The sequence below is a fragment of the Mastigoproctus giganteus genome, chromosome 9, assembly GCF_048544385.1.
Source record: "Mastigoproctus giganteus isolate SK-2022 chromosome 9, ASM4854438v1, whole genome shotgun sequence".
Lineage (NCBI taxonomy): Eukaryota > Metazoa > Arthropoda > Arachnida > Uropygi > Thelyphonidae > Mastigoproctus > Mastigoproctus giganteus.
The window spans coordinates 156,467,690-156,492,107 of NC_143583.1; the positions used below are offsets into that span (position 1 = coordinate 156,467,690).

Sequence of the window (24,418 nt, forward strand, 5' to 3'; positions counted from 1 at the left end):
TTAAGTCAAAATGAACGTCTTGGCAGTTCTGTACATAGTATCATGTCTAGAATTGTGACTACACAAAGTACACCAAATATGGACAATGGATTTTGAATGGGTAAGTACCTTCATTTCTTTGTTTCATCATGTTTGTTTATAATAAGACATGCAAGCTGCATCTAACTACAGTCAGTAGGAGGCATTTGATGCTGAGATGACTAGGGAATATCTACAATCCACAATGTAGTGGTGGTGAAAGAGATTCTTGCTTTTACATTTGATGTGCATTTGCTACTAATGAGTGTACATAAATTTTTCCATTTTTTCCCCATAACTGATGATGTGGGCTCTTAATATGAAAGTGTCCGAAACAATTTACATACTCGTTACACAGCTCCAAACGAAGCCAATAACACTTTATAAATGACTATGCTACAAATTCTCCTTCAAAAAATAAAATACTAAATAAAATATATATATATATATACATATACCTATGACCAAACAGTCAGCAGTTTTCAATAGCTTTTTTTTTTTTTTTTTTTTTAAATCTCTAATAATGAAATATCCCATTATGATTTACATTAGATATCTTGTACACATTCAAGCCAAAATTATAACACAAAAACTCAGCTTGTTGCTTAATTTACAGATCATCTGTAACATCAGATAACTGTAACCAAAGATCACAATTTAAAAAAAAAAAAAAAAAAAAACCTGCTGCCTTGGAACATATGACAAAATTATTCAACATCATTCACATAAAAAGTTAAAAAATTGATAAAAATGAGACCACTTTTAAGCCTACCAGTAGAATATTGGTTTTAAAAGAAAAAGGATTATGTAAATATAAATAAAAAATAATAATATTGAGAACTGCTTTTTAACCTTCTCAGAAAGTCACAAAAATAGATGTACAGTTCTCAAATCACAAAATTAAAAAATACACAGCAATAAATAAAACTGAGAGCTGTCCCTCACTGAATATTATGATGGCAGGAGAAGTTTTTTCACAGATCTAGGCTTTATTCCAAGATAATTCACATGATGAGAAAATCTGACAAGCTAAAATGAGAGAAAACATGAGGCAGTGTATGGGTATTTATGTATATAGACATATATGAATGTATTTGTGTGTGTATACACGCGCAATGTATTTAATGGTCTGCATTAGCAATGATAAAAGGGGGCCAAGTAAAAATAAAATGAGAAAAAAAATATATCTAAGAGAATGGTGGATGGCAGAAAGATATGAAAGGAAAAAATGCTGAACTAGGAGAATAAAACTAATCCACTAATAACTCAAAATGCACGCTGCCCATCCTTTCCATTCGGTCATGCCAAATATTTTTGGCCCATGCCTTGCATTCAACATTAATCAGAACTCCTGTAGCAGGTTTCACAAAATGGACGAAGACAAAAGGAGAGCGGTAACCATCCAAATTAGTGAAAGGAAAATAGTAATTAGGAATGCCTTGGTTAGGGTAGTAACTCAACGGACCAATGTTTTCTTTGTCTGCTGGGTTCTGAAAGAAAACAAATAGATGAAATAATACAATATAACTGCTAAGAAAACAAAATGCATCCATAAATTCAATATAACTTAGGATTATAAGCGTACTAGAATAAGATCTAAAAAAATGAAAAATTATTCTATTTACACACAATATTGATATGCAATTCAACCACTGCAGACTTCTCAAAGAATGAGACCAATTTAAAAGCTGCACTTAATATGCAAGACAAAACATGATATCATTAACTGTTTTCTATTTTAATACTACCATAATTTTAGAGTAGGTTCATCAATAAAAGTACTTTTCAATGAAAGATATTTTTATAGAGCTGCTGTCTTTTATTCTGCATCCTGTCTTTTTTGCTTACGTGATCCCAAACCAGTTTTTGAAGTACTATAGCACTGTGAATAAATTAAGGATATCAGAAAAAAACTTGCTGAGTATAATTTCTATAGTGTAATTTTCAGGAAATATATATGTAGGAAAGTTGTTCCAGGGAATGAATGAAGAAAAATTACTTTGAAATCAATGGTGAATAAATTCTTGTTGGTTACTACTTGTGTTCTGATTTGAGAGAAACTGGGAGAATTGCAAATTCCAATTAGGACAAGTTAGTTAATGTATGCAGTACAGTACATTTTAGGTACATTAGCAGATAGTAAAATTCAAGATTTATAACAAACCTGTCAATATGAAAATTTGTTACAAAGGTTCCTAAAATATTCTAAACATTGAAATGGATCACAGCTCATGTTCCACATTTACAGCAATATTTCTGTGGGGAAACTGGGGAGGGAACGTGATTAAATCAGAAGTGAATTTAGAACCAACCCAGGGATCAACAGAATATATGTTGAAAATTTGGCAGCAGTCTGCATTTTTATTGTAGATTGATGTGAAAACATACTTTCATTTACACCAATTTGTGTGTGTATGGGGAAGGGGGGGGTGAAAATGTAACTGGATCTGCAATTTTATCAAGGACCAACACAACACAGATTAAACATCTGACTTTTCATTTTAGAGTAATAAGCGAACCCCAGGGGCTCACAACTGGTGAGTATGGGCTTGGCAAACCTAGGGTCCTGAGCTGGATATCATCATTCTTCTCTTTCTTGGCGATTCCTTTCTACTTTTATCTCTCTCTCTCTCTCTCTCTCTCAGGGTAACTCGGGAATTTTTTTTTTTTTTTTTTTTTTTTTGCCAGGTGCAGCATAAGCCTCAGGCTTCCTTGCACCATATGGCTATTAATAATAATAATAATAATAGATTTTTATGGTTTGGGGGGGGGGGGCTGTGACTGATCTTAAAAGCTTTCCAGGGACCAACACAAAATGCTGAAAATGTGGTATCAACTGAACTTTTTCTTTCTTATTAAGAAATGACACTAACATATTTCCATTACAAATTAGGTTATGTATGGTGCGCAGTACATTACATTTCAGGAACAATCTTTTTTTTATTAAAAAAATGAATTTAATTTTTTTTTTTTGTGATTAAGTGAAAAGTAAATATAGTTGTCTTCTCATCGATTAACTGTTATTGACATAACTTTACAGAACACTTACACACAGAACACTTACTAATTCTCTATAGTTTTAAGTTCTCTAAACTTAGTCATTCAGTTTAATTACAACGGTTTAATATTTATTACTCTTCACCAGTGCCAGTGCTCAAAACAGAAGGAACTGGAAAGTTGCTAGAGAGGCCTTCATCCTGCAGTGGATTGAAAATGGCTGATGATGATGATGACTCTTCACCAATATTCTTTTAGTATCTTCTCTATATATATATATATATATATATATATATATATATATATATTGAATAATGTTTGAAAAGTTGAAAACAATCTTTCATAATAAATAAAAAAAAAAAAAACTAAAGCAAACATCAGAGGCAGCAAAAAGCATATTCCTCTACATGATGCTTCAAATATAAAAAATTATAATGCTAATTAAATAAAAATAATGCCAGCAGCAAGGCAAGACGGAAGAGTGAAAATAGTCAAAATTAAACATAATGATCAAACCAACAGGGAGGGAAGAGAAGGGTAACAAGAATAAAAATATTGTAGCAGAAACTCTCAACTTCAACTATTTCAAAAATTATTCAAATATATGTATATCACATGATAGTAGTGGGTTGATTTGCTAACGCTGCACCCGTGCTGTCATCTATATAATCTGGTTAAAATTACTTTTTTTCAGTAGTGTGGCTTTGCATTGGAGTCCTTGTATCTGTCCTATTTTTAATTTTCGCTGCTTCAGGACCACCGCTATTCAAGTCCTCGTGTATTGGTGGTTCGATCTGAGGCTTGGATGCCGGACTGGTCTTTCGATCAACTTGCCTTTGCGGCAATTTGCCCAGCGATCGAAATGCAGTGATTCCCTGACCATTATTGGCTTTATGGTCCTCTATTGAGATGGGGAGTAATGGTCAGTCATTTTTTGGTTTATTTTTGCTTTATTTTATTATAGTTGGTTTACATCTCTGTTGATGATATTTCACATAAATTTGGATTTGGTGCCCATCAGAGGAGGTGCTATTAAATTTCTATTTAATTGGCATTCAAAATTTAATGAATTATTTTATTTTTGCATTTAGATTTTCTAAATTATATTGGAGAGTTTCTGCTACAATATTTTTACTCCTGTTACTTTTCTCTTCCCTCCCTGTTGGTTTGATCGTTATGTTTAATTTTGACTATTTTTGTTCTTCTGTCTTGCCATGCTGCTGGCATTATTTTTATTTAATTATCATTCTAATTTTATATATCTCTTCAAAAGTGACAGAATGTTCACGGGTCTTACGTAACAATACATGTGATGCATGCACGGAATGTCCAAAGTTAACAATACTGCATTAAAACTATATTTAATCTATGAATTTCTTTTTTCCATATAATAATAAATGCTGAAATTCTATTTTGTCAAATTATAATAAAATTTGGAATGGCTAGATATATATTTAAAAGGCCCACATATAAAATTTCATGAATATCTTTTCACTGGGAGTAGAGTTGTTAGATGCAGATGGATGGACATAGTGAAGATAACAGGTGTTTATCCATATTTTTTTTTTTTTTTTTTTTTTTTTTGTAGTTGTTTGGCGCATCGGCTTCTGTGGCCATAGTGCACCTCCCAAGGTTTTTTGCAGTACTCTGATCCAAGCCCGAGGCGGGATTCGAACCCGCGACCTTTGGGTTGCCAGGCAGGCACTTTACCCACCCGGCTAGCCCGGTCGGTTTATCCATATATACCAACATACCTAAAAAATACCTTGTAGAAAAGACACAGTAGGACTGAATGTCTGTCTAATGAGGAATAGAATGCTTTTAAGAGCAGATAGTGATTAATGCTTCCTATTATAAACAGAATTGGGACTTTTTTTTTTTGGAAGTTTTGAAGGTTTCTCAGGGGGGCTACATGGTTTGTTCAGAATTAAAATACACTGCTTGACAAAATTAACAAAACACATAGAAAACATGGTGTAACTCGTGAAGCTTGCAATGAAGTGGGACAAAATTTGGTATGGCTGTGTACCATAGAATAACAGCAAAATGAGGAGACAGCGAAAAACTTCAGACAGGTATAAGGGTTATAGAGATTGTATAAGAATTACCAAAAAGGTCACATTACAGAATTCAATACAAGATGCTTGAAAATATGGTTATATGACATCAGTATAGCATATGATTCCCTCCAATGGCTAAACAGGCTTGACAGTGGCAAAAAATGCTTGATATAAGGGTGTCCATAAAATCCTGTTTTTCCACTAGTGCAGAATTTAGCTCACTAAGTGACTCAGAAGTTGGCTGTCAGAATGCGATGTGATGCTCAAGGGCATTCTACACATTCAATTTTAAGTCAGGTGATTGTGCTGGCCACAGCAGTCTTTAGATATCTTCAATTTCAAGACATTCCTCCACCACTTGAGCTCTACAAGCAGTGAAATCTGGCCCAACTGCACACCTAAAAAGACACACAAGGGTTTGAGGATCTGTTCTCGGTACCTCTCCACACTTATAGTACCCCTATAAAAAACATGGATGCAGCTGTTGATCATTATTCCACCAACTCCACTGTAAGTGTCCCTTTTTCTAATGTTGGAGGGATGCTACTGCATTCCTTGTCGTCTCCAGCTGAAATAATGTCTAGAATATGTTTGTAGGCTAAAATTGGACTCATCAGAGAACAGAATTGTACTTCATTTGTTAGGGCTCCATGTCACATGTTCATGGCACCAGCTTCAAAGAGTTCTGTGGTGGCTTGGGATTAATGGGATAACCACTGTATTTGGCTTCTTTGCATAAAATTCACTTGAACTGAGCCTTCTTAACAGAGTCTGGTTGGAAATATTTTCCCATGGCTGCAGTAACCTCAAGAGACTGTTGATGACAGAACATTGTAGGGTTCCATCTTGCTGTTAGAGCCAGATAGCAGTCTATTCTAGTTAACTTAGCCCTTGGGCAACCTTAGCCAGTTCCTTGTAATGGTTCCTGTCTCCCGAAACTACTTCCATAGTGCTGAGACAACACTGTGACACATTAAGCCAATGTTCTAACTCACCGATATTGCCTGCTATAGTCATCCAACAGCCACCATCTCAAAGAATCATCTAAATGACAATGACTTGCCATCCCAAGTACTGGAGATATGGCTATCCCACTCAGCAAGCCAAAAAAAAGGGAATGAAGTGATGTGGTTGCAACTCAGGTTTTTATAGGCATGAATAATTTGCATAATGTGTGGCTCTGTAACGTGTTAGATCAATTTCTATTGGATACTTGGAATTTGCATGCCAGGATGCCTATTATATCAAATATTCGGCTTCAGCGACAACGTTCACAATAAAATATTCATGAAAAACATTTTGTTCTGTAAATTTTGTCAAGCAGTGTAACTCTGAGAGGGAAAAAAGAGAAACTTTTGCATTTTGCCATAAATGCTAACAAAATATACAAAAGTTAACTAGACAGGAAAATGCTGATGGGTGGATATATATCTCCCCCTCCTCAGAACTGAAGCTTAGTTAATTTGCCTACCTGCTAAGCTGACCTGTAAAATCATATTCCATGCCCTTTTACCAAATTTCTGATGTAAGTTTTTTTTTTTTTTAATAACCCCAAACATGAGAGGTATTAGAATCTATATTACTTAGTACCATACTTGGGTTGGAGGTTGAGAAAACGAAAGAAGATATTTGACTTGAACTTCTGTAGAGTGTAATTTTAAGGAAATACGTATGAAGAAAGGTTGTTCCAGAAAACGCCAATTGAATGAATAAACAAGGAAGATGAAAAGTTGGTTCTGTGAGTTTGAAGTTGGACAGTAAATGGATGTTGGCGGCATGTGTTCGGACTGTTTTGAAAGAGAGAGCGGGAAGTATAGAAGCCAATTCAGAAGAACAGTGCCCGTGGAAGTATCTGTAGAAAAGGCATGCAGCAGAAACAGTATGTCTATGAGACAGCGAGTGGAGAGACTCTAAAAGAGATGAATCATTAATTAACCTAACTGCCCTCTTCTGAATGGAATCAAGAAGCCTCAGAGAGGTTTTGGGGCACCACTCCAGATGTGGGAACAATATTCCATGGCAGGGCGGATTTGCGATTTATACAGAGTGAGCAGCTGTTTGGAAGAAAAGTAACGCCGAGAGTGAAAGAGAAAACCAAGTTTTTTAGATGCAAAGGAAGCAATATTTGCATGTGCTTTTGCCAAGAAAGATTAGAAGTCAGGGTAATTCCCAAAAGAGATATACCATTTTGCCTAGATATCAGAGTGTCACCAAAGATAAGCATAGGAGTAGAAGAATCCTTTCTGCAAGATATAAGACAAGACTGAGTTTTAGAACGATTGAAATCAACTAAGTTGTCTTTGCCCCACTGGATATTCCAGAAGTTGAAGCCGATTGAGCAAGGCAAGGTTTCTCAAACTGGAAAGTCGAATGCAGTGTGCTATCGTCGGCAAAACTGTGGATAGGATTTCCAGTCAATGGAAGGTCATTAATATACAAGAGGAAAAGAGTGGGACAAAGAACTGAACCTGCATTAGTGGAGAAGTTAGAAGACAGAGAGCCACCAGAGAGAAAACTGGATAACCAATTACAAAAACGTGGTTAGCAAACCATAAGATGGAAGCTTGTTTAGAAGACCTTTATGCCAAACATGATCGAAAGCCTTTGAAATGTCAGGAGCAACTGCTTATGTTTCACCGAACTTTTCCATTGAATTTGTCCATAAATGGGTAACATAAGCAGAATATCACCAGTGGATCGTTGATCAGACGGAAGAACTCTAGGTAGTTTAGGGGTTGGCTTTTAATTGATTTCTCCATTACTTCAGAAAGAGTAGAAGTAATTGCAATGGGGCGATAACTGGATGGGAGGGATTTGTCACCCTTTTTAGGAACTGGCTGGATATGAGCAAATTTCCAAGCAGAAGAAAAAACACCTTTGGAATAAGAAAGTGAAAAAAAGCGGCAAAAAATAGGAGTAAGTTCAGGAGCACAAGTGGAGAAATACCATCAGGATCTGGAGCTTTCTTAGCATCAAGATTCGTCAAAATCCTTCTGAGATCCTTTTGACGGAAGACCACAGGAGGCATTGAATGGAGCGTGTTGGGAATGGTGGGAGGTGATTTACCAAGATCATTAATACATGAGTTGGAAGAAAAATGAGATGTAGCAGGTCAGCTTTATCCTTGGCTGAAGTGACAACAGAACCATCTGGTTTGGACAGAGGTAGGAGCAGAGATGGGCAAAAGTTGCTGCCAATAGCTTTGACAAGAGACCAGAATGCTCGGCTACCATTAGGGCAAGAAGCAAGTTTTCTACTCTTAGCCTGTTCAAACTCTAGTTTGGACTGATTAATAACTGCTTTACAATTGTTGCGAGCTTTGGTGTAGGCAGAAAATGAAACTGGAGAATTAGAAACAAGCCAATTATGATATGTAACATTCTTCTCTTGAACAGCCTTAGCACATTTATTGGAAAACCAAGGTTTAGATAAAGGACGAGATTTTAAAGTGGAGAGTGGGATAAAGGATTCCATTCCTGCAAGAATAATTTCACTGACACAATCTGAGCAAACGTTGACATCAGAAGTTTTGAAACAGTAATCCAACCAAGGAAAAGAAGTCTTGCAGGTCATCCCATTTTGCATTCTTGTAATGCCAAACAACGAGGTTGGGAATAGCCATGAGATAAAGGTTCCATTGGAGAAGAGAATCACCAAGTTGTGATCTGAAGTGCCTAAAGGACCTGTCACTTCAACAGTGTACTTAGAAGGGTTGTTTGAGAAAAAGATCAAGCCGTATGATTAGGATTGTCCGGTATTCTCATAGGTAAATGAACAATCTGTGCAAGATCATTAGTAATTGCAAAAGCCTCAGCATCTCGACCAGCTGGGTCGGTGTGACTAGAAAACGGAAGCCAGCTGTAGTTGTGAACATTAAAATCACCAAAGAAAATTACCTCACTATTAAGAAAGTTGGACTGTAGAAAGTCAAGTTGCAAAGAGAGGAAGTCAAAGAGCTCCAAGTGATTAGTGGAGTTGGGAGAACGGTAGAGACAACAAATGAATTTGACACAATGAGGTAGAGAGATTTTAAGCCAGAGGAGATTCCAAATTGCCAAGTCTCTGACAGGGAATATCAGAACTGACATATGTGCAAGTACCACCTTTGAGGCAAAAGGAATCATACAGCAAATAATTTGGGCATCTGAGATGAGCAGTAGTTGAATCAACCGGTAACTGAGATTCTGTCAGAAAAAGTACATGGGGTTTGGCAGACTGCAAGTGGAAATGGACATCGTTGAGATTAGAATTGAGACCACGTATATTTGTGAAATTAATTAGGAAGTGCTTGGGAGGTTTAGATCTTTTCACAGATAAGCTTGCTCTATTAGTTTGACAATTCATGGTGTATTCAATAGTAAGAAAAAGTGGGTGGGACATGCTGTATGAAGTAATGAAATTTTTGGATATGGCGTACACATGGTAAGAATATACCCAGATCCTTGACATAACGTGGCCTCGACAATGCTTCCCACATACACACTACTTGGACTCCCTCCAGTCACTATCTGGCAGAGTAGAGGTAGCAAGATTATACACTAGTCCGGAAGCCTCCTAGAGAGTTACCAATAGGTTCGGTCCAGTGTACTAACTAGCAGCCGACCTGCGAATACTGTTTTAGAGCTGTACCCTCGAAGTAAGGAATATTGGATCTCGCCACGATGTTCATCATAACCTCAAAAGTCATGAATCGTACTGCATGATGGAAGAGATAGGGAAGGGTTGACCGGAACTTAGCTCTAGAGACTAAACATGGGTTCCACCACTTCAAGCCTCCAATAAGCAAAGTGGTGGTATTGCACTGGTTGATGAGAGTCATCCTACCAATATATCCTTATTTCGTTGAATTCACTTCTCGTGTATACTGCAGATTCAATAGGATTAAACAAAAATCTTCTTCACATTTTCTACATATATATATATATTAATAGTTATATTAGTGATAAAAGGAAAGCAAGAAATAAAGAAAAGCAAGAAAGTTAAAAGACAAGAACTAATATTTATGGGTTAATGCAGTTGCAAGCAATCATGCAATACACCCACAATGTCTATAGAATATCATTAGAAAAAGTAAATCAATCCAATAATAAGAATACCATCAAGGACTTAAGAAAACGCAAAAAAAAAAAAAAAAAAAAATTTATTATTATCGCTTTTTACCGACAATCTAGATGACTTCAACTGGGGCCAACCACCCAGAATGAAGGCAAAAAACGACAAGAAGTTCTCTGTTTCTGTGATGATCAATATATGCTAAGTAATTTAAATCTAAACCAAATATAAACCAGTATAGGCCGAATATAAATCGAATATAAATAAATCGAATGAAGATAATTAATTAAGAAAAATTATGAAATATTAGAATCAAAGGTAAGAAATATAAGTAAAATATAAATGTAAGCATATATTAATCATCGTTGACCCGACAGAGAACGTAATTTAAGGATTAAAACAAGATTAAATATATAATACATACTACATTTGACCGTATCTAGGACATAATGTAATAGTCGTCAAAATAATGTGGTGCCCCCTATGTGATGGATACGGTAAAAATAAATAAATAATTAAATTAAATTAACGCAAAGAGAAACATGCAGATAGTAAGAAGAAAAACTAAAGGAGTAGGAAAAATAGAACCTGAACTCCACAAAGGCGAAAAATAGTGGTATAGATAAGAAATAGTTTCTCCTACGTCCTCGGATTGCCCTAATAATTTCGGAGAAATAAAAATAAAGAGTGTAGGACAGCTTAAAGGCATTACAAGATATAAGTTGTGGCTCGGGTATGCCCGGGATCGCAAACCCGTTCCTATAGTAGGACCCTGAGCTGAATTTACTATCTGCATGTTTCTCTTTGCGTTAATTTAATTTAATTATTTATTTATTTTTACCGTATCCATCACATAGGGGGCACCACATATTATTTTGACGACTATTACATTATGTCCTAGATACGGTCAAATGTAGTATGTATTATATATTTAATCTTGTTTTAATCCTTAAATTACGTTCTCTGTCGGGTCAACGATGATTAATATATGCTTACATTTATATTTTACTTATATTTCTTACCTTTGATTCTAATATTTCATAATTTTTCTTAATTAATTATCTTCATTCGATTTCTTTATATTCGATTTATATTCGGCCTATACTGGTTTATATTTGGTTTAGATTTAAATTACTTAGCATATATTGATCATCACAGAAACAGAGAACGTCTTGTCGTTTTTTGCCTTCATTCTGGGTGGTTGGCCCCAGTTGAAGTCATCTAGATTGTCGGTAAAAAGCGATAATAATAATTTTTTTTTTTTTTTTGCGTTTTCTTAAGTCCTTGATGGTATTCTTATTATTGGATTGATTTACTTTTTCTAATGATATTCTATATATATATATATATATATATATATATATATATATAATATGTAGAAAATGTGAAAATGGCTTAAAAGTTAGAATGTAATAACATAAAATAAGAAAATAAATAAATATTAAGCTATCATTAGAGGCAGCAAAATGCACATCCTCCACATGATGTGCAGATGTAACCGACAATTCATATAAAAATAAAACATAAGCCAGTAGAATGGCAAAAAACATTAGAGCAAAAGTTAACATAAAAAATAAATCAACAAGGAAGGGGAAGTAAAGGTAACAAGACAGAAACTGTAGCCGAAAATCCCCAAATAATTTAGAGCTTTAAATCCAATTAATAATAATAATAAATCCAATTTAAATTTAAAATAATACCAATTATATAATAATTTAGCGGTACCCCCCTGTAAGGTACCAGTTCCAAAAGACGTGAAATATCACCAAAAAGGGACTAAAAAGAACTACTAAAAGAAAACAAAATATAGACTGACCATTATGCCCCATATCGACAGAGGACCACAAGGCCAATAATGGTCATGGAATCGCTGCATTTCAATTGCTATACAAATTGTCGCAAAGGCAAACAGATCGAAGGACCAAACCACCCCTTCTTCCTCTGATCGATCCACAAATGCGGAGGATTTGCATAGCGGTGGTCCTTATGCAGCGAGAAATAAACTATAGAACAGACAGCACTCTAGAGCAGAGCCCCAAGGCGCCTCCGTAGCCAGGTGGGAAGGAGCAGCAGTGTGTAGCACACACGCTTCTTGATTAGACCGGAATGACCACCTCATTTCCTGGAGCAATATGGCCTTAGTTGCTAATGCTCCTAAAAACCAAACAACAAACAAACAGAGCCCCAACACAGACGTAATGTAAGCTTTGGCAGCTTATATAAACAGAAAAAGGAGAATAGATGGCAGCACAGGGGCTGCTTTTTTGCATATCAACCCACTACTACCACTGAGTTATATTTAAATAATGGCTTAAAAGTTAGAATGTAATAACATAAAATAAGAAAATAAATAAATATATTTTAAATTTAAATTGGATTTAAAGCTCTAAATTATTTGGGGACTTTCAGCTACGGTTTCTGTCTTGTTACCTTTACTTCCCCTTCCTTGTTGATGTTAACTTTCACTCTACTGTTTTTTGCCATAAAAAAAAAAAAAGGTAAAGTGCAGCCATTATCAACCCACTGCAGGATGGAAGCCTCCTCAACAATTCATGCCGAGGGAAATGGACCATAATCTGCCACGCTGGTCCAGTGCGGGTTGGCAGATCGACCGTATTCAGCAGTCAGGGGCTTGAACCCCGGTCTACTCAAAGAGCGTGTGCTACTTCACTCCCACTCCTGACCACTCGGCTACGGATATTACTGGCTTATGTTTTATTTTTATATGAATTATTGGTTATATATTACACAAAAACAAAACAGTGTGAACTAAGCATTGATCCCTGAGGGATCCCCACTTCTAACCCTACTGAATTTTGAAGAATAACTATTAATTGCAACCCTTTGCTTCCTGCTGTTTAGCCATCCTTTAATCCATTTGAGGATCTTATTTGTGACCTTTATCATATTAGTTAAAGGAGATTTTTGCTTTACAAAAGCACAATTTTGCCTACCATTTCAGGCAAATGACTAGCCCGTAGCTGCCCACTTCATTCCTTGAATCACCCTTGAGTCTAACAGAGCTCTCACAATTAACATTAATGGTCTGATGTATTCCCTTGCCACTTCCTCAAAAATAACTGGGTAATCTACCCCAAGGCCTTGTCTTAAGACCCAAGTTTTTCTAATAAAAAATTTCAAATTCTAATTTCCATAATGCTAAAGTTCACTAGCACAGTTTCTTCTTGTTTTGAAGGGCAAGATCACTGCAAAATATTCATTCAATTCATCAACTGGATTATCAGCAACTATCCTGCATCTGTTATGCAAGGGTCCAATCTGCAATCTCTCACTCTCTCTCTCTCTCTCTCTCTCTCTCTCTCTCTCTCTCTTTATAAATTTTATAAATATATGTATCAAACTTTTTGTTCCCTTTCTTTACTACCTTAGGTAGTTCTTATGCTTTGCAAGCCTAACCATTTCTGTGATACTGTTACAGATCCACATTACTATTATATGATTCAGGCTTTTGCTCTATAATAAAAACTGTCCATGCTTTTTTCTCCTCCTCTTTGCTCTATTAAACTAGCTAGTTCCTTGTACACTGACCTCTGCATCATACAATTAGTCATTATGACTGCCTTAAAAGTACCATATGGTAAGGCATTAGTTATACAGCCTCTGAATTTTGTATAAAGCCTCTGAATTTTGCAGGAAGTACATAGTACCATGTTGTCAAGATCGTGTTCTATAGATCTGTGGTGGTGGAGGATACAAAAGCTGGATCATTGATCCAACCCCAGAGACGTTCTATGGGATTCATCTCTGGCATATTTAGAGGCCAAGGTAGCACCTAAAAGTCACTTTCGAGTTCAGTGAACCACTCTTGAGAAATATTGGCAATGTGCAGGGTGCGCTATCCTCCTGCAACACACCTGTTACATCTAGGAAGACTCATCATGAAGGAGTGTACATGATCAGCCACAATGGATAGGTAGTTTTTAGCATACCAAAACACTGCCATCACACCTATTTCTGTTGGACTAGGACAGAGTAATTCCTTTTTGTAATTTGTTGCTGTAGTACCCACCACTACCATCCACAATGCACAGCATAAAATATAATTAATCAGAAAGGGCAATTTTTTCCAGTCTTTAATGGTCCAATGACACTATTCAGATGCACACTTTAGACATCATTTACAATGGGTGGCCACGAGCACAGGCACCTACTTTAGAGGTACATACAGAGGAGAGTTCATTTGAACATTAGAAACACCATTGGTCATCCCCAGGATAAAGTCCATGATCAACTGTTCCACATCTATCAGCTTACACAAGGTAGGACAGTTCACCATGACAACTGATGAGGCATGAGTTCCTGCCTTTGGCCTGGTGACTGCTGTTCTGCCTAGTACCGTCCACTCTTGGAACACCTTAACTACAGCACTCTGCAAACAGCCCACAAGGTTTGCAGTTTCCATAAAATTGCCACCCTTCAACCAGTACCCAAAAATTGTCCCCCCCCTCAAAGTCCATCAGATCATGTGCTCACTTTGCATGGACTGCATGCCACGAACCTGCAGTATCACATTTACTGGTTCTCACTACAATACATATGCCACCAGGCAAGGAGGAATGGCTGATAGCTAAAACATGGGAATGGTCACAATGCTTTGGTGGGACAGCATATTTTCTTAATGGTATGTATGCATTCGTGGCTTCTAAAGTTATTCTGTAATTTATCTATATTGTCCTTCCTAACACTGTCTTCCTATTTGATAAGGGCCATATTGTATCTTAGACAGCCATAACTGCTGTTCCTAAAATTAAAACCTCCACTCTTACACCTTTAACTTGTTAACCTCTGTGGGGCACAACAGCAGTGTTTCTGCCTTTCCAATTTGACAGCGCTTCAGATCCACCTACTGTTTATTCATTAGAACCGTGAGATGGCAGATGCTTCTCATTGCAAATCGTATCACATAGACATTTCAAATAAGTTGTTTTTGGGGAACTTGAATATAATTTTACGGGAAACTGTGTAATGGATAATTAGGCTGCTTTATTGAAAACTTCATTTTATTTTATGTTTCCTTATTATATTTTTGAGGGATAATATAATTAAAAAGCATAATACAGTGGTACCTCGGTACAAACAAAATTTTGTTTGGTATACGACCTTTGTTTGGAATAAGACTCGTGTGTGTAAAAATGAGTCACAACACTGTGTGCTCCCCTTGTTTACCTCTCTTGAGGCAAAGCCACGACTCGGAGATGCCAGATCCTATCCCCTCTCCAAAAACCGAATAAAAGCCGACCAAGGACAGACGCTAGCAAAGTATGCGCGCCTGTCCTCACTCAGCTTTCGGATATAACACACTGAGGGCATATGCATGCACGGTGCACGCTTACACACTTGATCGACCGAATTCAGTTTTTGGAGAGGGGTAAGATCTGCCATCTCTGCCACGACTGCCCACAAGAGTCAGTATGACAGTTTCTACAATTCATCGAACAACCTGTGCTATAACTCTGAATTTTCACGTGATTTTGTGTTTTTTTTACGTAATTTTTTTTGTAAATTCATTAACCATGAGTTCTAAGAAAGTTAACGAGAAGAGCCAAGCAACAAAGAAAATGGTTAGAATCACAATGGAGATGAAAAAAGAGATTGTTGAAAAGTATGAAGGTGGCATGCGTATCATCATCATTCTTCTCTTTCTTGGTGATTTCCTTCTACTTCTGACTCTCTCTCTCTCTCTCTCTGGGTAATTCAGAAATTTTTTTTTGGCTGGTGCAGCATAAGCCTCAGGCTTCCTTGCACTGTATAGCTAATAATAATAATAATAATAATAATAATCTGGGACTTGGCTGCTGCATACCGTATGCCGAGACCGATGGTATCTACGATTGTGAAAAACAAAGACGTTACTAAATCTGCTAACGTTGCGAAGGAGGTGAAATCGATTGCCGAAAAAGATCAGGGACATTAGAGCATGTTGAGAAATTGCTTTTGATCTGGATAACAGAAAAAGTGTGCTGGTGATAGCGTATCAGAAGCAATGATTTGCAAAAAGGAAAACTGATGCATGCCAATCTTTTGAAAAACAAGGCAGAAACGAGCCAAGAAAGTGAAGTGTTTAAAAAAAGTGTTTTTTCATGGGAACAGATTAATCATTTTTCCTTTATTTCTTATGGAAAAAATTCATTTGGTATACGTCCTGTTTGGTATAAGTCCAAGGATCTGGAACAGATTAAGGATGTATACCGAGGTACCACTGTACTGTATTTCAAACCGATAACGGAGGGGAAAAAAAAAAAACCCTCAATCAGAAAATTTTTAAATTTTTAAAAAAAATCTATACCCCTAACTAAATACCAATTATGGTTATGTTCATATAAACTTATGTTATGAAAGTTTAAATACATTTTTACAAAGACTAATGTCTTTGTAAAAATGTTGTCTATATATATATATATATATATATATATATATATATGTATATATATAGACTTAATAAAAGGTAAAGTGAAAATGTTTGAATGGAATTGCAAGAAAAGTAGGAAAAGAGTCCCTTCAATGCAATACAATGCCTTGCATTTATTTTATTTTATTATTAATTATTTGTTTGTTTATAGGGTATAACTAAATAAAATAGCTCAGGCTATCTAAGTCTTTTGGCCACATGGCTCTCCGGGTATACTTTTATAATGTATATTCTAAAATATTATCTTCCTTTCTGGCCTAAACACTAACTCTGTATGCATATTAATTTGGCCTTAGGGCTCTATGGTACAGCTTTTATTGTACATTATTGCACTTTAAGCACTGTTCATATCCTTTATCTTAAATCCTTATCTTACATGCGATATATATATATATATATATAAAAACTGTAATATAAAAAGTTTCAGTTGATGGATAAAAATAAATAAACATAGTATGAAAAGGTATGCAAGGTAAGGGACTACCTTGTCCATACTGTAAGAGAATGTGCTAATTTTATTCTTTTTGCCTTTTTTTCCACCTCTCTTCCACTGTTATGGGCAAGTATAGAAATGCAATTCTTGACACATGATCAGCTGTAGTCCGCTGATGAAATACCTGACCATGTATCAATATTTACTTCAGCTGACATTAGATTTTGCATTTTTTCTATCCCTCTTTTCGACCTACAACTAAATTTGTCCACCCATGTCTGATGACAGCTTTACCATCTTTTATTTTTTTTTATTATTTTTTTAATTATGTGATATTAATCATTTTACTTTACAGTTCCCTCACCTCTAATTTGTTTTGCAATTCAAACCTTAATTGTCTTAATTCATCATAACTTTTAGGATATTAACATTCTTTTGCCTTTTACAAACCTACAATGCTTTTTTTTTCTACTATCCTTACCTTTCTAGCTTTTCACCTCCATCTGTGCAAACTTTATCAGACTTATCTATTCTTACATAATTAAATATAAATATAAGCGTATATAAATATAAGCTAGGTAACTTTTCACAGATCATCTAAGTGTTCTAAAAGCTCTATTTATTCATAATGCTGAAATTAAATCAAAGCACTTACTCCACCTCATAACAGATATCTGTAAATTTAGACTGAAATCTCAACATTGATAAAAATATTGAGCATATCACTTTAATATTGAAGTATATTAAAGTGATATCCCCTCAACATAGACAGTATTAACATCAATAGATGCATCGACAAGCACTGTGATCTCCTCCCTGCCACAATCTACAGATAAAATCAAGATTCAGTTACTCAAAACCTTTTGGACTGAAAACATGTAACTAAAGTCTTTGTCCACCTGCCTAGATAAATTTATACCAAGCTTCAACAGTTGCATATGCAGCCAACTAATTAACCTATGTTAATGCTCATTTTGGGCACATTATTACTGGCAATTTAGACATAATACCTAACACAGAACTCAGAAACATCATGGCACATGGCTTTAAATTCAGGCTTCACCAGCATATCAACCTAGGTCAGAAAACAGCTGTATCATAATCTACTTAACTTTTGCTTCATGCTATCATATAAATATAACACACCCATAGAAGCCTTCCAAATATGGATAAATTCAGTTCTTGCTGACTTACTCCATAACTATCAAACTTTAGCCTCACATGGTTCTCCACATGCTACAGGTACCAAATACAATTTCTCCAGAATCAAACAGCACCTAGTTGAATTACATGAGCACTTTATCATAACTCCAGTAGATAAAAGCCTCTAACAACTTTGCATTTATCTGAAAATACTTTTATTACCAAACTTTAAATGCAGAACTCAACTCAACTGCAACTTACAAACCTATTACCAACAACAGCAGTATTATCACCAAAAAGCTTCTTGCCTTCAGCAAGAAATTAAAAATTAACTTTAGCAATTATAATTTTCCCTACATTTATTTTATACCAAAATTCCACAAAAATCCAGTAGGTTTCAGGTTCATTACATCCTGCAAATTTAGCTCTGCACACAAACCTGGTAAGACTTTAGAACTACTTCTTAAGCCCTTCTTAAATACCTTACCCAATAGCAGAATCATTCACAACAATCAGCATGTAATAGATGCACTAAAAACTTATAACATTACCAGTATATCAACATATGATTTTAATAGAGAGAGAGAGAGAGAGAGAGAGAGAGAGAGAGAGAGAGAGAGAGAGAGAGAGAGTGTGTGTGTGTGTGTGTTTAAAAGGAGACTATATTAAGAAGTAACTCATAATTGACTCCAGATAGGTTTCTTTTTGTTATGCTTACAACTTAAAGAACACCCTTCATATAAGGTACTACTCAGATAACATAGGAGGCAAGATGTACTATGTTTATACTGCAGTCAAATCACAGTCCTTTAATTTCAGAAAATTTATCAAAATAATCAGTGCTAAATTGAATAGCAGCTTGTCATAGAAATCACTTGTTCTGAATATATAAATAACAGAGCAATTCTCTTTACTACCAAAATTTAGGTTTTAGGTTTCAATAAAAACCATTTTGTAAACAGTTTTTTTTAGGTTTCAATAAAAAGACCTCTTAAAATTTGATCAGTTCCCTGTATATTTTTTTCATTTTTATTTCTACAATTGATCCGCTAATCAATTTCTAAAATAGATCAGTATTTAAAAAAAAAAAAAAAAATATTTTTAATTAGAAGAACAAAATAGCAATTTTTGTTTTGAAATCTAATTTCACATAAGTCCTCTTCTTGAAAATATCTGAAGAACTTTGATGCTATAAGCAAGTTTGTGTAATTTCAGAATTTCACTTGATTATGCTGTGTTCAACATATATATACTTCAACTTTTGTGAAATCCTTAGAAATGCACTCTCTACCACTTCCACAGTCTTTCAATGGCTTCTTGAAACTTTTTCATCCAACTGAAGGCCGAGTTTTCAGTGTATAACTTTCCTGTAGTGAGATAAATATTTTTTTGTGACTGTTATTCACTTGACCCCCCCCCCAACCATTTCCTCTATTGTCATCATTTTGAATAGAATATAAAACTTAATTTATAAAGTATTAATTATACTTTCACACAGCAATTGCTTCCACCACATATACATCAATATTAAGGTTTAAAAGTATACAAAATATTACAAAAAAAATAATAATAAATAAAATAATCATTAATTAGTAATGGCCACATGGTGCAAGGAAGCCTATGGCTTATGCTGCATTAGCCAAAAAAAATAAATAAATAAAAAAAAATAAATAAAATAAAATAAAAGAATAATAAGAAGAAAATTTTTAAAAATTAATAAAAGAAAAGGAAATAGGCAACCTATGCATTTCCCTTTTCCCCAATCCAGCTGACATTTGAATTTCCCCAAACTGTCTGCCTCTACCACCCATGTCAGTAACTTATTCCAGTAATTTATAACTCTTTGGCTAAAATAAAAAACTTTCTGCAATCCAATCTAAACATCTCCCGGGTAACTTGAATTTACAGTCCCTAGTTCTAGAATCATTTATAACCATGAAAATTTCATCCTCATTCATTTTACTTATGCCTCTCAGAGCCTTAAACACCTCAATTAAATCTGTTTGTATCATGTGTACATCCCAAGTTTAAGTTTAAAAGTGCACAAGATCTTGTATTAATATATCACCTAATAAAATTTAACCAAACTGAATGCATATTGAAAAAAAAATAAAAAATAAAAAACAACAATAATAATAATTAAAATGTTGTTTGAAATCACTGAATAAAATATAATATTTTACCTCTCCATTACAACTAATGTAGACTCTAGCTGGGTCGTAATTCTTTTTTATTTCTTCTGGCAAGTCTTCAGGCATTGAATCATTATCATATGGTTCAGGCTTCCATCCAAAAATCTACCAGCAAATAAAAAAATTAGCAAATATCATCACAATCATTTCAATTCTTTAACCTTCCAGTTAAAAAATGTACTACTGATAATATATTAATATAAATGAAATGCTAAGGAAGCCTAAATTTACAAAATTCAAATGGCCAACTCCTGATTATCTGCTGAGTTACAATGGAGGGGAAAGCAGCAGCTAATATAAGAGGGTAAATGTAACTCAGGCAATTTGCATAAACCTAACACCCCATGTCAAAACATGCCCCCCACGGTGTAGTAGGTATAAAAATATATACATATGGTAGGTAAGACAAACCAAATGGCATCATACCATCTATATTATTAGACAACTCTATGCATGTCTCCAGCTGCCTGCACAGAGTCTGTTTTATAGAGTATGAGGTGGATTCATGTCAGTTTTATTTTCTAATATCACTGTTAGTGAACAATGTGCTGTGATCAGAAGGGGTTATACTCTCCCAGATTCATAGAAGAATATGGCACAATGTGGAAAAAAGTGCATTATTCAAAAAAAGGTGTATGAATGGGTGGAAAGGTTTAAAATTGGCAGAATAAATATGGTTGATGAAGACTATTCAAGCCATCCAACAGCTCAAGAGTAAATAAAAGTAAAAAATAAAGTAATCAAGAGTAAATGCTGATGAAATAAAAAAATTTGCACACATTACCTGCATTCAACTCCAGTCACGGATAGATATTCTGTTCTCACCGAAGACCAAAGGCTGAGTATTTGACCTTATGACTTAGGCTGGGGGGGGGATACTTGGTCTTCAGCAAAAGCAGAATGTCTCTCTGTGATTGAAATCACAATGCAGGTAATGCATGCAAATTTTGATTGGATTTCAGCTATTGCATTAAAATAACCCTACAATCCTGTAATTTACTGTGTGGGACTATCCAATTCTAGGGATTTGTTCATTTATAAACATTATGATGTTTATAAATGGATGTTTTACTTACACTGCTTGGCTGTTCACTTTGACAAAACACATTATTCACAGTTAGGCATATATTTGCCAATAGAGGTCACCTACCTGGCTGATGAGAAGCCAGTAAAGATTCAAAATATGTCCTGGTGGTGTACATTGGATTCACTTTTTCAGGTGGTGCTATGCATTTTAAAAAGATATTAAAAACTTAGACAAAATCATGGATAATAGAACTTTTCTCTAAGCTGAACATAAGCCCAAGTCACAAGGATGAATACTCATCTCTCTGTCTTCAGCAAGAGTGAAACTTCTCTCCACGATTAAAGTCAAACACAGGTAATGCATACAAATTTTTATATGACCACTTACTGAAATACCCCTGCAAGCCTATGCATTGCTGATCAAGTTAATGCCCTCACTCAAGAAAACAGATTACTTTTCTATTGTTTTTGGAAGGTTAGACGTTAACCACAATCCATCTTCAATCATACACCCTAAAATATCGCAATTTGTGCAACTTGGTTCCTCCAAACTTGTAATGGAGGAACACAAATGTGAGCATTTAGTGATTTGCATGCAATTTTTGCAGCAGTATCATGATGGGGAAGCTTTCCTACAAAGAACTGTTATGGGGAAAAAGGGTGTGAGCTTGAATGCAAGCAGTAAACATACACTATCCCCAACAACGAGAAAATTCAAGTGTGCCTTCTTCCAGCAATTATGTTGATGCTATTTTGGGATTTCAATGGGCCTATTCTGGAACATTATCAGGAATGTGGAGAGATCATCAATAGTGCAAGATATTGTGACATGTTGGAAGAGAAACTTAAATCTACAATTTTTAGTAAACAGATGCTTGCAGAAAATGTTCTGCTGGGCACAACAATGCTCAGCCAAAGCAACTATTGATTATTAAAAAACTTCAATTTGAAGTTTTCTCTCATCCATCATAAAGTCCTAATCCTGCCTTTCAGATTATCTTGTTTTGACCTCCTGAAAAAAGCATTGTGGACATTGATTTTCAAATGATGACAAAGTCAAAGAAGCAGTGCACAAGTAGCTTCATGAACAATCAATTTTTCTTAGACAGCATTAACCAGCTTATAGGAGAAAAAAAAACGGGAACCACATGGAAAATTAATATCAAAAATTACTGGAAGTAAAAAATAAATAAATGGATAAAGCAGAAATCTACAAACCTTGGTGAATGAAAATAAGTGTTCCCAGACATTATTTAGGATCTCCTGGATTTCAGAAAAACAAGATTATAACATAATGTTATTACAATCTTGTTATAAAAACAAGATTATAACATAATGTTATTACAATCTTGTTATAAAAACAAGAGTATAACATAATGTTTAGTAAAACAATGTTTTACTAAAAAATATACAAATTACATAATAAAATAAATAATTATGTAATAGTAATACATACATATACACATACAAAGAAAATTATTTTTTTGAAAAAGTCACTCATTGATATTTGCTTAAAAGTTGCTCTCCTTTTCATAGCTGCCAAATCACGTACACTTTTTAAACATACAATTTGTCTTATGCCATTTTCTTCCTGCATCTCAAACCACTTCATAGCAACCTCTAAACATTGCAAAGCTTCAGAATGTGAAAGACCAATATATTCCTCATCATCATCTTCTTGGTTCTGTTCCACTACTTCCATGTTTGACAAGGACTCAATTAGGCACCTGCGCGGTGATCTGATTGAGGTCTATAAGGCCTTGAATGGGTTGAGCACGCTGAATTCTGATGGGATCCTTCCACTTGTTCAGATTACCAACCTACGGGGACATAAGTTCAAATTAAGAAAGGACAGATGTAGAATAGATGTGCGGAAATTTGCCTTTAGCCAGCGGGTGGTTAATTGCTGGAACAAACTTCCATCTGTCGTTGTAGAAGTTGATAGGTTAAATAAATTTAAGGAGGAACTGGACAGGCATTTGGAGGGAATGGTGTGATTTTTTTTTTTTTTTTTTTTTTTGGCTGATGCTGCATAAGCTCCTACACTTGCTTTCTTGCATCATGTGCCACTACTACTACTACTACTACTATTTCATCATTGTTAAAAATTTGGAATCCAGACGTCAAAATACTGACACCTTCATTGTATTCCCTGCATAATGAAATTTGTTTTAATGTTTCCATGACTTCTTTTATGTTTTCATTTGTGTTGCTGTCATCGGATAATTTCCTAATGGGGCGTTTTGAAGATTTTGTTCCATGATTTTTTCAATGTTCACACATCTATAGAATTCCAATCTTCCACTAACTTGTAGCAACAGTCCTTTAAGTTGATTTTTTTAAAGAAATTTATAACAGATTCCTCATCATTACCATTAGTTAATAAGAGCTGTCAAAGTAGTTGTGTTTGAACAGGCATTTTAGTGTTTCCATTACACACTGATCCATCATATAACAGATGTAACATTTGGTGGAAGAAATTTAACCATAACCATTTTGTCAATTTGATTTAAGCATTCTATCAATGGATGTGAAAGGGCATTATCGAGTAATAATAATCTCTTTCCTTCTTTACTAATCCATTTTTGATATTCTTTCAAAATATTTCTTCTGGAATAAATAATTTTCTGTTACACTGTTTGAAAATTTCACTATTCATCCATGCTTTTTTCTGATAATCATATGTAATTGGGAGACTTACATTTTTGGAGCATCTAGGAATTTTCGATTTCCTGATAAGAAACAACGGCAATCAGTGTATGCCAGCTGAACTGGCACAAACCATTATGGTTACATGTCCTTTGCTTGTTTTGTACCCTGGGGCAGTACTCTCACAGCATGAGGCTAATGATCTGCTGTAGAGTGCTTTCCAGTTTAAACCAGTCTCATCAACCTTATAAATGAAATACTTGTTGTATCCTTCTTCCTCTAGAAACTTCAATATTTCTATAAAAGCATTTGCTGAAGATTTTTCTCCATAAATTTCAAGTTCTTTAACACCATAACACCATTTCAAGTCCTCTCGCACATTAACCTTTCCAAGCTAACCAAAACTTGCTTTGAAGTT

General features: G+C 35.0%; 1 protein-coding gene across 1 annotated transcript in view; it reads right to left on the reverse strand.

Moving 5' to 3' along the window:
• Positions 1-704: 704 nt before the first annotated feature.
• Positions 705-24,418, reverse strand: part of LOC150080833 (sodium/potassium-transporting ATPase subunit beta-like) — a 135,516-nt gene continuing 111,802 nt past the window's right edge. Inside the window, exons 5-6 of the mRNA XM_090381136.1 lie at positions 20,317-20,430; positions 705-1,508 (exon numbers count right to left, since the gene is read on the reverse strand). Of these exons, the coding sequence (XP_090237262.1) occupies positions 1,269-1,508; positions 20,317-20,430 (354 nt within the window). The 3' untranslated portion in view covers positions 705-1,268. The remainder of the gene's footprint in view (positions 1,509-20,316; positions 20,431-24,418) is intronic.